Source organism: Rhinopithecus bieti, unplaced genomic scaffold (assembly GCF_001698545.2).
Source record: "Rhinopithecus bieti isolate Rb0 unplaced genomic scaffold, ASM169854v2 scaffold_30846, whole genome shotgun sequence".
NCBI classification, from domain to species: domain Eukaryota; kingdom Metazoa; phylum Chordata; class Mammalia; order Primates; family Cercopithecidae; genus Rhinopithecus; species Rhinopithecus bieti.
The window spans coordinates 3622013-3639259 of record NW_016814438.1 but is presented as its reverse complement, the minus strand read 5'-3'; the positions used below and the strand labels follow the sequence as shown (position 1 = coordinate 3639259).

Genomic DNA, 17247 nt, shown 5'->3' with positions numbered 1-17247 from the left:
CAAACATAAGAACTTTTTTCTGCCCTTAATCAGTCTACTTGGCTTATATTGCACATGAGAAATGAATGAAGCACATTCTATTCTCTAGGAAATGTCTTCAATAGGTTTTAAGAATTCAAGGGCAGAGTTCGACCTCTGAAAACTACAAAAACTTATTTTAGCTTCCGTTATGAACATTTTCAATACTCAAAGAAAATGAAATATATATAAAAAGTACCAATGTCAAACCACTTTCATTTAAATATGCCGAATCTTCATATTGATATTGTCAATGAAATCTTCTTGATGCCCAATTCATACACAGTGCTGAATATTCATTATTTTAAATGGTTTAGTAAGATTTTTTAATATTCCTAAAGCTACATGCAGGCAGTATGATTTAACTAAACACTGCTAAAGTAAAGTTAGGTACTCTGGGACTCTGTAATTTTATCACTAAAATTAGGGAACATTTGAGGGACTATTTATCTACTTAGTAAATCTACTTTTTTAACATAAAAATTATTAAAGAAAAAATTTACATTATCACCAATATAAAGGGGTTGAAAGGGGAAGAGGATATAGGACCCACAGTGCCACACACCCAGTGCCATACACTCCTAACAATCCCTCCTCAGCAGATCCTAATGCATTTCAGCAGAACAAGAGAACCCAATTGCCCTTACAAAAAGAATTTTTAAAAATCACTGGTAAAGGTGATAGGATGATCTATGCAGCAAACCAACATGGCAGAAACCTGCACATTCTACACATGTACTCCTGAACTTAAAAGTTAGGAAAAGAAAATAATAATAAAATCACTTGTAAGAATATCTATAATGTTTTTTAACATCCTTTGTTCTATGATTTTTACATATGGATTGAAGTGTTCTTACTAGTTCTCATCATTCTTGTTAGTTACTACTAAATTCTAAATCAAAATACTCTAACATTGCTTATTTTAAATAAGCTATACCAAGAAAAATTAGGGTAACATTAACATCCAAGAGTTCCAGATACACTAAAGAAAGAAAAGTTAAGTGCTTCTCAAGAGATACCCATTTTTACCAAAAGCTGGTTACATATGAAGAAAAAATACATATATTACAAATTCCAAAATAAAAATATTTCTTTACTTTCTGTGACAGAGCCTGACAATTTTTTTTTCTTTTCATTTTGTTTGTTTGCTTGTTTTGAATAGGATCTCACTCTGTCACCCAGGCTGGAGTGCAGTAGTACATTCACAGCTCACTGCAGTCTCGAACTCCTGGGCTCAAGTGATCTTACTGCCTCAGTTTCCCAAACAGTTGAAACTACAGGCGCACACCACCATGCCCACTAATTTTTCGATTTTCTGTAGAGACCCAGTCTCTCTATATTGTCCTAGCTAGTTCGAGTTTCTGGATTTAAGCAATCCTCCTGCCCTCGCCCCCCAAATTGCTGGGATTACAGGCATGAGCTACCACACCTCGCTGATAAATGCATTTCAAGGTGAAATGAGCTAAAGCTGAGTATCCCTTATCCAAAATGCTTGAGACTAGAAGTGTTCCCAATTTTTCATTTTTTTGTATTTTGTAGTATTTGCATATACATAATGAAATAATTTGGGGATGAGACCCAAGTCCAAAATTAATTTATGTTTCATATACACCTTATACTTGGCAAAAACTGCAATTACTTTTGCACCAACCTAAATACATACAACTTAATGTAATTTTATACAATATTTTTAATAATTTTGTGCCCGAAATAAAGTTTGTATTCAGTACTTAAATGTGAAATTTTCCACTTATGGCATCATGCTGGTGCTCAATCATAATTAAGGTTATTATGTTGTTATTGTAAACCGCAGAAATAAACAAATCTCTTTGTCAATTGTGTTTCTGACCAGAACTACCCTGGACATTTTGTCATTCACAGACAGTTGTCTTGATCCTCTTCCAAAAATGGTTTGTAATCAGCTACAGGACTTTGACAGGTGCTCTTAAATGCAAGTTTCTGACATCTTTGGAGATTGTGACATTGGAATAAAAGAAAATCATTCAGGACTCATGAAGAGCTGAAATGTTCATGAATATCAAGCAGGACAAGAGTTAATTGAATGGACTGAACTAATAGAAAACTTAAATAATCTTTTTAACTTTTGCTTAAAACATTGCTGATCCTTGTTTTATTTTCAGAGTCATGGAAATTTTCTTTTAAGCTATCTATAGTTTTCAACAATTGAGTAAGGTATACTCCTATGAACAAAGTTTGGAAAATATTTGTTTCTTTCTGCTTGGTTTCTCCAGAATTTGGAAACTTTGTAAGTATTCTTAACATAGGGCAATATAGTTATTTGCATCACTGCAGTAAGAATCCATTTTCTTTTGCAACAGGACACAACTGGAGAGACTGGTTGTTTTACCAAGGCTTTGACTGGAAGGGTGTGCTTCCCTTTAAGGAATTAAGCTTGACTTGCAGAGCCAATAAAAGCCCCTTGGGAAAACTGGCCTCATACCCTGTCTACACAGTTCCTGTACAGGGTTCCTAACTTGTGGTGAGTAAAGAATGTCACTTTCTATCAAGTCCAGGAGCCCCAAGTTATCTTGACACCTCAAGAAGAGAGGAATTTACCAAATTCACAGGTATTTGAGGGTATAAACCCATGGCTGGGCTCAGCTATTTAAAAAGTCTTATCTGAGCCAGGTGCGGTGGTTCACGCCTGCAATCCCAACACTTTGGGAGGCCAAGGAGGGCGGATCACCTGGAATCGGGAGTTTGAGAACAGCCTGACCAACATGAAAAAACCCTGTCTCTACTAAAAATACAAAAAATTAGCCAGGTGTGGTGGCGCATGCCTGTAATCCCAGCTACTCAGGAGGCTGACGCAGGAGAATTGCTTGAACCTAGGAGGCAGAGGTTGCAGTGCGCCGAGATCGCGCCATTGCACTTGAGCCTAACCAACAAGAGCAAAACTCCATCTAAAAAAAAAAAAGACAGTCTTATCTGAGATTCCATATGGAATAGAGTTCCACACAGAGCCAATTTTAAAGGCCTATGTGAAAATAATTATTTTTGGTGCACTTTATGCAAATGATTAAGCCAAGTATAAGACTAAAGTTTATTTTGCAAATAACTAGGTCCTATCATGACTTGTTTGTCACAAAATGAGGACTGGAAACACAGAAAACAGTTTCAAAACTTATCATACAGCTGTCATTAAATTATCATCTCATTAGTTGCTTTTAAGTTTTGTTTGCATTTTAGACTAACTCTGCTTATTCCTGAGAACCAACCAGTGATCTTTGGCTGCAGCTAAGAAAGAAAAGGGATGAGTAATGTAAAAATCTGGATCAATATTCTAATTCTGGGCAATTATCCTGCAAATCCTGCCAGGTGGTGAGAAAAGGGTGCCCATAACCTGAAGGTTTTGGGGGCTTTTTTTTGCTTTTTTTTTTTTGAAAATAAGACCAAAGGAGCTAACCAAACCAAGCCACATGCACCCAAGTCTTAGCAGGCATAACTATAGCCACCAGTTATCTGGGCATGTTAGCAGCCTCAGAGTTTTTCAGCTGTTCTTACCCGCATGTTTTGTTTTGATACATGTCTTCTAATAACCTGGTTTGTCTCTTCTCATCTTCAGGCCATCAAACTCCAAATAGTTATGCAACTGGAGTCTCGAATGATGGCTCCCTTTTACTGGGGACTCTTAGGCGTCTAAGAGAGATCTGACTGCCATTTTCCCAAAACAGCACCCCGTCAGCAGAAAGCAGTTAAAACTGGACATCATCCTTAACCTAATGGCAATTAGATGTACCTCTTCAGAAGGGGAAATTGATAGCAGCAGGAGGCAGTCAAATGCCTAGGCAGATAGGGGTGGGTCCCTGGTGAAATCCTACCTCCAAGCCAAAGAAAGTTTAAAGCCTGAAAGCCAAGCTACAAGTCAAATCCACAGACCAGATTAAGAACTTGCCTTCCTGTTTGGAACACTTTTCTCCAATTAATCCCCACCCTCCACCTATTTTACATATACATACCCTTTCCTAATTGGTTTTCTACACTGTAGTGCCCACCTTTGAGCAGAGTCTTCGTTTTAAACTTTTTTGCATACTCACAAACCAATCAGCAAGCACTTCCCTATTCTGAGGCCATAAAAGCCCCAGACACAGGCACACTGAGAGGAAAAAAAAACACACCAAACTGCAGGGGTCGGGGACCATCCCTGCGTCCCCTCTCCGCTGAGCTGTTCCACTGCTCAATAAAACTCTTCTCTGCCCTCCTCACCCTTCAAACTGTCAGTGTATCCTAATTCTTCTTGGACATGGGACAAGAGCCTGGGAACTGCCAAACATGGGTACAAGCCATAACACAGGCAGGCCAAGTAGAGGGGCTGCCTCCAGTGGAAGGCCTGGGGCTAAGCAAGGCCTGGGTGCAGGGCAGGGGGACATCACCAGTCATGGAGGTCTCCAGTTGGCAAAGTGGACAAGAAAAATCCTGCATCAATACCTCACACCTAAGGCATACGAGGCACTAAACAAATGATTATGGAATTACTAGACACGGTCAACAAGGTATTCCTAAGAACACATCCTTACAGAAAAAAAGTGTATTATAGACATATAATCACCAAAGATAACCACTAGAACAAGGGAGGGCCAATTAATGATATCAATTTATTAGCAAAGAAGTGATCAGACCTCCTTAAAGTTGCATAAAACTTACCAATCTACAAGGTATAATCGATATTATGAAATCAGATTTTACCCACCCAATAGTACCATGAAGTGAAAGGCAGATACCATTATCCTTACTCTATTGAAGACCAAGAATCAGAGAAGTGAAGTGCTTTCCTTAAAAAGGTAAAAGTAACAAAAAGACAAGCTAGAATTCATAGTCAGTTCATCTGAGGCTCTGTCCAATGCATTACTTCTATAGAATATCTTTGCACTACTAAATTATCTTTCTCGTTGTTGTTTGTTTTTGAGACAATCTTGCTCTGTCGCCCAGGCTGGAGTGCAGTGGTGCAATCTTGGCTCACTGAAACTTCCACTTCCCAGGCTCAAGGGATCCTCCCACCCCAGCCTCCCAAGTAGCTGGCACCACAGGCACACACCACCACACCCAGCTAATTTTTTGTATTTTGGGTAGAGCAAGCCATGTTGGCCAGGCTGGTCTCGAAATCCTGAGCTCAAGTGATCTGCCCACCTCGGCCTCCCAAAGTGTTGGAATAACAAGCATGAGCCACTGCACCTGGCCCTAAATTATCTTTAAGTTCTGTAATTCACTTGCTTGTTTAACATGGCATCCTAACAGGCTTCTATTCTTTGAGGAAGACTAAAGCCTTCACATACTGTTACTATCATGAAAAAGCAGAGAATGTAGTGCTATTAGATTAAGTCCTATTCTGTTCTCAAAATTTCAATTTATCTTTCCCTAAATCACCTCCTTAATAGCTTCTGCTGAATTCACACCGAGAGAGAATATTATCTCTGAAGGGTATGGTATGTTGGATTATAGGGCCACACTCTTTGATAGGATTTCTTTCATGCAACGTCTCCATCCTCTGTTCCAATGTCAACTTTATAACTGTATGATATCAGAACAATAATTTATCACTTCTTCAGTTACGTTAAGCACTAAGAAAAACTGAGAAATTAGTTAAATGTCATTTTATTGTTTTACACTTGACTATATTTAGCCTAATTCTGAAGACAAATAGGCCACTCCCTTACTGGTGACTAAATCCTCTCTGGAAACCAAGTTACCTATTAAAACATGGCTAACACAGTGATGGAGAGGGGGAGGTGCCCGTTAGAACAGATGATGGCATAGGCCTAAAAGGGAGAAGCTGGGGCCAAGAAGCACAATAAGTAACTTGTTAAACTTCACAGGAGATTCTGATACCCATATCCTATACTCCCATTCTACTGACAGTCACTAGATTAGAAGGCTGGGAAAGCTCAGCAAATAAGCAGTCCAATATTCCTTTACACCACATAAGCTTTTCTCATTGTTTCCTTCTTTTATTTATCTATTTATTTTGGTTGGAGAAGGGGTTGAATCTCTCAAAGTTGCAACATACAAAATTTAAATGGGTGTGTACCTCCAGGAGTGTTAATCAAAAAAAAGTATTAAGAACCATTGCAGCCAGGCGCAGTGCCTCACACCTGTAATCCCAGCACTTTGTGAAGCCAAGTTAGGAGGATCACTTAAGCCCATGAGTTTGAGATAGCCTGGGCAACACAGTGAGATCTCGTCTCCACCAAAAATAAGACTAACCTGGTCATGGTGGCACATGCCTGTGGTCCCAGCTACTCGGGAGACTGAGGCAGGAGGATCACCTGAGCCCAAGAGATCGAGGCTGCAGTGAGCTATGATTGTACCACTGTACTCTAGCCTAGATGACTGGTGAAACTCTGTCTTAAAAAAAAAAAGAACCACTGCTACAGAAACTGTGTAGTCAGAGTATCATCATTTTTATAGGAAAACATTAAATAAAATAAATAAATGTTCTATAACATCTTAGTAGATTAAAAAGTATTCATACATCCTGCTGAAATTCTAAGTATTATTATCATCTAACAGCATTATCATTTCTAATTAGATGCATAATCAATAATGGGTTTTTTTCCAGAAACTTTGGTGTATGTATTATTTAGCTAACCTCAAAGTTTTGAATGATACTACATATCACACTTTACAACAGGCCACTGGGAAATACAGTAGGAACAATGCAACTTCTAAATTCTAAATAGGTATATATCCTATATATGCATATGAAATATACATAAAAAAATAATTATATGTTCTATAAATAAGGAGATATTAGAAATAAAAAAAAGTGAAAATTCCTAAACATTGTAATGACTTATTAAGAAATGCTATTTAATCATCTCGGAAGGTCTTTCAAGGTATAATGGGTTTTTAACTGTCAGAATGTTTTAGAAGGTATAAAAATACTTCCTTAAAGCATAGGAATTAATAGAACAAATTTCTAATCTAGAGCAAGAGTCTATGATCATGTTCTATCTTACACAGTACATAAAGAGTAAACTTTACAGAAGGCAACAAAGTGTTTAATATTCTGGTGAAGTTAACATGCCAATGAAACCTGAAGATACCAAGAACTTACGGACCAAATTTATGGGTATTCTTTTATTTGTATATTATATAGATCATTCATTCTGGTCATACCTGGTTTGGAGTTTCATAAGTACTATAGTGCAATTTAATACACAACAAATGAGTATGCTTGCAATAAATATGCAATTGTTGATACCTTAATCCATGTTCATGTTTGAGCACACTGCAATTCTTAGCTAATACTAAATATCAAAGCAAATTCCACAGCAATTCTACAAAACAAAATCCATCAGAACAACTTCTTTCTAAACCACAAACAAAGCACTTCCTAGAAAAGAAAAAAGAAGACTAGTTCTTAACAGCCCTCCTACAGATAAACTAGACGTTACCAATGCTTCCTACTGAGTTTCTATGATCAGAGTCCTTTGCGGCACAAATTTTTTAAGCAACCCTGGAAACAACTTCAAAGCTTTCTCAGAACCTCACAATGATGCGATTAAGATTTAAGTAAGCTGCCCTCTTACTAGGTGTCACAAACCAACAAGCAAAGCAAGCTTAATACTACTAGAAAGGGAGGGGGTAATTGATGGATGGATTAGAGAGAAGGAAAAAAGAGGAAGAAAGAAACTTAAACCAATACAGATGAAGATATTTACAGAGAGACAGATCTTTATCTATGTATCTATATTTATATCCAGATAGAAAGAGATATAAAGTGCATATTGTATGTTCTCACCTCATTAAATACTTTTGAAAACTGATTATACAACTGAGTGCAAAATCTCAGAATAAAGATTGCATTATTAAAGCTTTAGAGATTTAAAATTTAGGACTACCAGTATTTGCTATTTTGTAAAAAGAAACTGCTAGTCATCACAATATGTTTCTTCTACCTTTTCTAGTACATTGCTGACATTAAATTTAAAGACTGAACTGTATACATTTCAGCTGACAACCGGCTCCTTAAATGCTTCTAAACGTTCAATCTTAGACCTCCTCGCATACTGGGCTTTCACACGTGAATCTACTTCCACAATTTCAACGACCACCTATTAGAGGAAAACTTCCATTTTTCTCTAACTACCTTCTTTCCCTTGAACCTAGACTCACATTTCTAGCTGCCTGCTGGCTATTTCCACCAGCATATCATTGATTTTCTCTGTGAATTAAAGGCATAATTATAAATTCTTTTTCCTTACCAAACAAGAACTACAATACTAATATGCTTGATGTTTGGACTAGATGTCATAATTTTAAAATATGCACAACTTCAATTCTTGCAAATTACTTATAAGCTTTTAATGGATCTTGATATTTAATGAAATCTTACATAAATTCGTGGTAAGTAAAGAATACTTTTCAGAGCAAATTAAGCTACTAAAGTAACTCACAAATTCCAAATAACGCACAGACACATTTACTTAAAACAAGACACACTATAAGGCAACTTGTCAAGAGATAAAGCAAAAAAATTTGCTTTTCTCTGTTTTAAAGTTTAACTCCAAAGGGAAAAAAAAAAATACAAAACCTGATTTTTTTCTTAAAGTCACTAAGCTTGTGAACAACACTAAAAAACAAAAATTAAAGTTTTTAATTAAACCCAACCAGGAATTGTGATTGATATGCATAGACATACACAACTCTCAACAGAAAGAACTACAGAGCTATTTCCCAGTATTGTTAACTGCATCACCTAATAAACAAAAGAACTAAATCAACACATAAGCAAAGAATTCAATAATGTAACAATCAGATCAAGGGAAGGATCAATTTTTTTTCAGCAACCATGTGATAACAGTTATAAAGAAGTTAAACAAAGCTAGACTTAAATTTCTCAAGTCTTTAAAACAATAAAAACACTTCAGCTAATATTTAGAATTAGGTCATAATCTGTAATACCTAAAAATTGTCTTTGAACAACCAATGTCTAAGAATGAAACACTAGTGCAAAAGCTCATTTACAGGAAATAAAAACAGAAAGATTAAAAAAAAAAAAAACCCTCACTTATCAAAAGTGAAAATAAAACAGAAAATATACTAGGAACCCAAATCCATGTTATCACCTCACATCCAGGAAACCTCTCTTTATGCCCTAAGAAGTTACTGCTCTTAATATCAGTAACACTCTTTTACTTTGGCTTTACTGTATTTGAACTAATGTTAGTGTTCAAAGAAAGAGAAAAAACAAACCAACAAAAAACAAATCCAATAGTAAGCAGTCCTAAGGTTGACCTAGACAGACTGCCACATTTTGAGAGGTAGTAAAATAGTAACATTAAGAAACTTCAAAGATGTATATTATAGTCCACAGAGCAAGCACTGAAATACCAAAACAAAAAAAAAAATTAAAGGGGAATTCTAAAACAAACAAAAAAAAATCAAATAATGCAAAGGAAGAAGGAACAGACAAATGAAAAGCAGAAAACAAATAATAAAACGGCATGCTCAACCTAGCCTTACAAATAAATAATAAATGCTTCAAATGTTAATGAACTAAATAATCTAATTTAAAGGCTAACACTAGCAGAATAGATTTTAAAAAATAAGACCCCACTATATGTTATCTGCTAAAAAAAAAAAAAAAAAAAAAAAAAAAAAAAAAAAAATAAAAAAAAAAAAACACCTTTTTTTTAAAATTATAAAAAAAAAAAAAAAAAAAAACTTTAAATATAGAGACACTCATGTTTGAAATTAATTGGAAAGAAAGATATACACTATGGAAACTGTAATAGACAATTCCAGAATCACAGTTGGAGATTTTACACTTTTCTCTCAGCAAATGATAAAACTACACTAAGCAAATTAGTAAAGGTATATAGATCAGTAATTCTCAACAAGGAGACATTTGTCCCATGGGGACATGTAGCACTGCCTGGAGGAATTTTCAGTTATCTCAACTTGATGGGGGAGAGGAAGGCAGTGCTAATGGCATGTATAGGTACACTGCACAAGAGAGCCCTCCCAGTCAAGTATTATCTGGCCCAAAACATGTCAACAGTGCCAAAGTTGAGAAACCCAGCTGCAGACAACACTATCAATGACCTTGTCCTTGTTGATATCAAAAAAAAAAAAACACTACAAATAAGCGAAAGAAGAAAGATCAGCCAGGCCTAGTGGCTCACGCCTACAATCTCAGCACATTGGGAGGACAAGCAGGGTAGATCACGAGTACAGGAGCTCGAGACCAGCCTGGCCAATATGGTGAAACCCCGTCTCCACTAAAAATACAAAAATCAGCCAGGCAAGGTGGCGCGCACCTGTAGTCCCACCTAATTGGAAGGCTGAGGCAGGAGAATCACTTGAACCCACGAGGCAGAGGTTGCAGTAAGCCGAGATCATGCCACTGCACTCCAGCCTAGGCGATAGAGTGAGACTCTGTCTCAAAAAAAAAAAAAAAAAAAGAAAAAAGAAAAAATATCACATGATCTTATCAATAGATGCAGAAAAGACATACAACAAAATATTACATCCATTCATGATAAAGGTTCACAGCAAACTAGAAATGAATGTAAACATCCTAAACCTAACAAAGAGCATCTGAAAAACCACCCCACAGCTAACAACACACTTAATGATGAAAACGTTAATGCCTCCCCCTAAGAGCAAATACCAGATACAAGCAGAATAAAGGACATACAGATTGGAAAACAAAGAAAACCATCCCTATTTACAGACAACATAATTGTCTATATAGAAAATCTCAAGGAATGTACCAAAAACTCTTAAAACTAATAAATTCAGCAAGGTCACAGAAGTCAAGATAAAACACAAAAAAACTATTATATTTATATGTCATAGCAACAAATGTGGAAAATGAAATTTAAAACTTAATACCCTCTACTTCACATTATATACAAAAATTAAATCAAAATGGATGAAAGACTTAAATGTAAGAACTAAAACTATACAACTTTTAAAAGAAAACATGGCCAAGCACAGTGGCTCACGCTTGTAATCCCAGAACTTTGGGAGACCGAGGTGGGTGGATCACCTGAGGTCAGGAGTTCAAGACCAGCCTGCCTGGTCAGCATGGTGAAACCCCATCAATACTAGAAATACAAAAATTGGCTGGGTGTGGTGGCATGTACCTGTAGTTCCAGCTACCTGGAGGCTGATGCAGAGAAGTGGAGGTTGCAGTGAGCGAAGATCGTGCCACTGCACTCCAGTGAGTGTGAGACGGAGCAAGACTATCTCACATCACTGCATTCTAGCCTGGGTGACAAAGCAAGACCCTATCTCAAGAAAAAAGTACTTTTAGAAAAAGCAAAAGAAAGAAATATATCAACACACATCAACTTTGACTAGATTCTGGTTCAAAAAAATACTATTAAAAGCCATTTTAGGACAATATGAACTGGATGGTGTGAAAAACTATTTGCTAATTGTCTTGTGTGTGATTACAGTATTGTAATTCTATAGAAAAATATCCTTATTTTAAGAGATGCATGCTGAAGTACTCAGGAGTAAAGTGGCATGATGTCTATAACATGTTTCCATATGGCTCACACACATAGAAAAAACATATATTCACATATATTCACATACAAATAAAGTAAAATGGCAAAATGTTAATACCATTGACTCTAGTTGATTATTACAAAGGTGTTCAACAGTTTGTATGGAAAAGTAGGTACATAACTGCAAAAATACTATCTTATTGAGTGTTAAATATGAGTAAATAATAGCTATGCTGATTTAGAGAATCTTTAGTTTAATGTAACTGACATATTTCAAAAATATCTTTTCAAAACCAATATACACAGTTTTTATTGATTAGGAAGTTACCATCACCAGAATAACTCTCTCATTACCTACAGGCAAAAAAAACAAAAATAATACTTAACACATATATAACTCTTACTATGTGTCAGGCACTGTTCTAAGCATTTTAACATATATTAATTCACTTAATTATCTAAACAACCCTACAGGCTAGGCACTGTGGCTCATGCCTGTAATCCCAAAACTTTGGGAAGCCAAGGCAGGCAGATCACCTGAGGTCGGGAGTTTGAGACCAGCCTGGCCAACATGGCAAAACCCCATCTCTACTAAAACTACAAAAATTAGCCAGGTATGGTGGTTCACGCCTGTGGTTCCAGCCACTTGGGAGAATGAGGCAGGAAAATTGTTTGAACCCAGGAAGCAGAGGTTGCAGTAAGCCAGGATCAAGCCACTATACTCCAGCCTGGGTGATGGAGTAAGACTCTGTCTCAAAAAACATAAAATAAGCCTGGGCACAGTAGCTCACGTCTATAATCCCCGCAGTTTGGAAGGCCAAAGCAGGCAGATCTCTTGAGTCTGAGAGTTCAAGACCAGGCTGGCCAGCATGGTGAAACCCCATTTTTACTAAAAATACAAAATTAGCCAGGCATGGTGGCAGGCACCTGTAATCCCAGCTACTTGGGAAGCTGAGGCAGGAGAATCGCTTGAACCTGGGAGGCAGAGGTTGCAGTGAGCTGAGATCGTACCATTGCACTCCAGTCTGGGCCACAGAATGAAACTCGTCTCAAAAAAATAAAATAAAGTAACAATCCTACAAATAGATTATCACCATTTTCATTTTGCAAGTAATGAATATCACACAGTAAGTGGCAGAGCTGGGCTCCTAAGCCAGATAGCACAGCTCCAAAATCCACGCTTCAATAATCATGCTGTGCTCTCTTTTCAGGTGGAGTAACCTATGCTTCTGGAATTACTGACTTGATTTTGCTGAGGTTACAACATCCACCAATCCTTTGATTTTAGTCATTCTAATAATCCAAAAGGATAAGTATTATAGTCACTGATATAATCCAACAGAGAACCACAAAAATTTAGATACTATGACACTTAACAAAAATATATTAAGAGTGGCTTCATGGGCCAGGTGCGGTGGCTCACGCCTGTAATCCCAGCACTTTGGGAGGCCGAGGTGGGTGGATCATGAGGTCAGGAGATCAAGACCATACTGGCCAACAAGTGAAACCCCGTCTCTACTAAAAATACAAAAATTAGCTGGGCGTGGTGGCACATGCCTGAAATCCCAGCTACTCGGGAGGCTGAAGCAGGAGAATTGCTTAACCAGGGAGTAGGTGCAGTGAGCTGAGTTCGCACCACTGCACTCCAGCCTAGCAACAGAGTGAGACTCCATCTCAAAAAAAAAAAAAGAGGGGCTTCATGGCCCAGTGCAGTGGCTCATGCCTGTAATCCCCGCACTTTGGGAGGCCGAGGTGGGTGGATCACTTGAAGCCAGGAGTTCGAGACCAGCCTGGCCAACATGGTGAAACCCCATCTCCACTAAAAATACAAAATAAGCTGGGCATGGTGGCGGGTGCCTGTAATCCCAGCTACTCGGGAGGCTCAGGCAGGAGAATCGCTTGAATCCGGGAGGTGGAGACTGTGGTAAGCTGAGATCATGCCACTGCACCCCAGCCTGTGTAACAGAGTGAGACTCTGTCTCAAAAAAAAAAAAGAGTGGCTTTCAGTAGTTTAATATTTGGTTATCTGATGAGAATTACTCACATTCTTACCAGAGGGCCAATGACTACAATAAGCATCTTCATAAGTGGTTTTGATACACGATCCTTCTTTGATTTATCTGGGACAAAGGTGGATAAATTCCTCAGCAATAAAAACAATTATTCATGAGATGGCAAGTATTTTCTTATGGCAAAACCTTTAAATTTTAACTGTTTACCTGACTGAACAGTTCATGTAAGTTTGCAACATTTTATAGAAATCATAGTTATTCACATGGAAAATTTCAGGCTGATAACTATAAAAATTTTTTTTAAAACACAAGGTGTCTTAAAAATAATAATTGGGCCAGGCACAGTGGCCGACGTCTGTAATTCCAGCACTTTGGAAGAGACCAAGGCGGACGGATCACAAGGTCAAGAGTTTGAGACCAGCCTGGTCAACACAGTGAAACCTTATCTCTACTAAAAAAAAAAACACAAAAACTAGCCAGGCATGGTGGCAGGAGACAGGAGAACTGCTTGAACCTGGGAAGCGGAGGTTGTAGTGGACTGAAGTCGCAACACTGCACTCCAGCCTGTGCAACAGAGCAAGACTCCAGCACAGAAAAATAAATCAATTAATAATAATAATAATAATTGATTTGAGATCACTCAATGAGCCTGAAGCAAAGTAAAGATCTAGATGATAACAAAAAACTATTNCGCCTCCCGGGTTTATGCCATTCTCCTGCCTCAGCCTCCGAGTAGCTGGGACTACAGAAGCCCACCGCCACGGCCGGCTAGTTTTTTGTATTTTTTAGTAGAGACAGGGTTTCACCGTGTTAGCCAGGATGGTCTCGATCTCCTGACCTCGTGATCCGCCCGTCTCGGCCTCCCAAAGCGCTGGGATTACAGGCTTGAGCCACCGCGCCCGGCCTTGTTTATTTTCTTAAGTGTGAAATGCTATTATGGCTATGGAAAAGATCTTTGATTATAATATGTTTGTTTATTTGCTTGCTTTTTGAGACAGGAGTCTCACTCTGTTGCCCAGACTGAAGTGCAGCGGCATGATCACAGCTCACTGAAGTCTTGACCTCTGGGGACTCGCGTGATCCTCCCACCTCAGCTTCCCCAGTAGCAGGGACTACATGAGTACATCATCACGTGAGTCCAGCTAATTTTCTTTGTAGTTTTTTGTGGAGAGACAGGGTTTTGCAATGCTGGCCAGGCTGGTCTCAAATTCCAAGGCTCAAGCCATCTACCTGCCTCAGTCTCCCAAAGGGCTGGGATTACAGGAATGGGCCACCTGGCCTAGAATTTGCATAGCCATATTTTAGTTAGGTCACATAAAGAACTCTCTCATCTTTTAGTAAACAGAGGCTATTACTGCTCTATAATGTCCATTTTTATATTTTTACAGACAATAAATATAAAATTAATACATATAAACATTAATATAAAAGTAATTTTCAATCAAATATCTGCAGAACTGAAAAAAATATATCTAGAAATTTTCTCATCCCTGTAAGTGATAATTAAGGGAAAAAAAAATCTGGTTGGGGTGGGGGACAAGTAATCAGTTCTGTTAAATAAATATATAAAATTTTACCTGCTTTTTCTTTCAATGAGAATGGCCACGTAAGATGCTGGCAAAGCGGCACCAAAGCCAGGAGTCCATGAGTAGAATTTTCCAAGTATCTTCCTGAAATTCAAATTTGGAATTTTTGTATGAAATTCCTAGTTGGTTACTTCAGTTACTATGAATAGAAGTTTCCCTTCTCTATCCAACCTCTATTTAAATGTAACACAGTACCTCAAAATAAACATATTCAAAATCAAACTTCTTATCTCTCTCCTATCCCCATGAACTTGTTCTCTCTCCTCTATTTTCCTGGGTTAATAGCATCAACAACAACCTATCCACTTATGTTTGACACACGTCATCTTTAACTTTCTGTTTCCCTTACCCACATATTAAATTATTCCTTTAAATTATTACAGATGCAATTTATCTTTCAAATTCCTCTCCAACCTACTGCCCCTGCCTTAGTTAAGTCTCTCACTAACTCTCATTAAGGCTGCTACAGTAACAAATAACGGGTAACACTCCTTTTGATAACAGCCGGTTACATTCATTCAGGATCCAAATCTGCTGGCTATGCAGACCCTCTGGCTTCTCAGTTTCTTTTATTTACCAAATGAGAATAATATTACCTATCTCATAGAGCCATTAAGAGAACTATATGAGACATTTCCCAGCACCATGCAGGACACATAACAAGTACTCAGAAAGTGTTAGCTGTTATTACTATTATTATGACTATTTTTTCAACACATGGTAGATATTCAATAAATGTTTTCCCTTCTTTGCTTCCACAACCCTTGATAACTTTTTCTTACAGCATTTACTAAAGCATTTTACATATTTTAGTTTTATGTATGTCATTTTTCATTTACTAGAGTATATTCCTTGAAAGTAGGAATCCTCATAGTGCCTCATAAATTACAAATTACAAATGACCAGTAGTTGCCTGAGTTTTGTTTTTGGTTTTGATTTTTTTTTTTTTGAGATGGAGTCATGCTCTGTTGCCCAGGCTGGAGTGCAGTGGTGTGGTCTTGGCTCACTGGAACCTCTGCTTCCTGGGTTCAAGTGATTCTCCTGCCTCAGCCTCCCATGTAGCTGGGATTACAGGCGCCTGCCACCACGCCTAGCTAATTTTTTGTATTTTTAGTAGAGATGGGGGTTTCACCAAATTGGCCAGGCTGGTCTCGAACTCCTGACCTCGTGATCTGTCCGCCTCAGCCTCCCAAAGTGCTGGGATTACAGGTGTGAGCCACCATGCCCGGCCTGCCTGGGTTTTGTTTTTTGTTTTTTTTTTGAGACGGAGTCTCACTCTGTCACCCAGGCTGGAGTGCAATGGCACAATCTCGGCTCACTGCAACCTCCACCTCCCAGGCTCAAGCAATTCTCCTGCCTCAGCCTCCTGAGTAGCTGGGATTACAGGCACATGCCACCACACCCAGCTAATTTTTTTTATTTTTAGTAGAGACAGGGTTTCACCATATTGGTCAGGCTGGTCTTGAACTCGTGACCTCATGATCCACCCGCCTCAGCCTCGGCCTCCCAAAGTGCTGGGATTACAGGCGTGAGCCACTGTGGGTTTTTTAAGAGAAAAAAAAAACATTTGGAGACATGAGGAAGTTTTTTTTTCCTTTCAAAACAATATGTTCCTAAGAAAGGGAGAAGTAGCAAGTAAAAATTACAAGAAATTATCTGGACAAAGTTGGTAAATTGCTAAATTATACATTATGAAAATTATATATAGAGATATATAAGAATCAAGATTTTTCTTTTTTTAGAGACAAGGTCTTGCCCTGTCACCCAGGCTGGCATGCAGTGCTGCAATCATGGTTCACCGTAGCCCAAAATTCCTGGGTTCAAGGGATCCTCCTGCCTCAGCCTCCCGAGTTAGCTGGGACTACAGGCACACTACCGCACCTGGTTAATTTTTTTTTTGTTTTAAGAGGCAGAGTCTTACCATGTTGCCCAGGCTGGCCTCGAACTGCCAGCCTCAAGCAATCCTCCCATCTTGGCCTCCCAAAGTGTTGAGATAGCAGGTGGGAGCCACCGTACCTGGCCTGAAATAATTTCTTAAATTGAAGCTCAGATTTAAAAAGATTAGAAAAGCTATTGAGGACATATAACTTGGGTATTTTTTGATATGGACATCAGAAACCTTCCACCTGTGAAGACTGAGTGGTTTTC

At 38.1% G+C, this 17247-nt stretch overlaps 1 protein-coding gene across 3 annotated transcripts in view; it reads right to left on the bottom strand.

The window, feature by feature from the left end:
- The window catches only part of TMEM135 (transmembrane protein 135), a 271052-nt gene that overhangs the window by 235394 nt on the left and 18411 nt on the right, over window positions 1-17247 (bottom strand). For all 3 annotated transcript variants that reach the window (XM_017850919.1, XM_017850917.1, XM_017850918.1), the window contains one exon: window positions 15091-15183. In XM_017850919.1, coding sequence (XP_017706408.1) covers window positions 15091-15183 — 93 coding nt within the window. The remainder of the gene's footprint in view (window positions 1-15090; window positions 15184-17247) is intronic.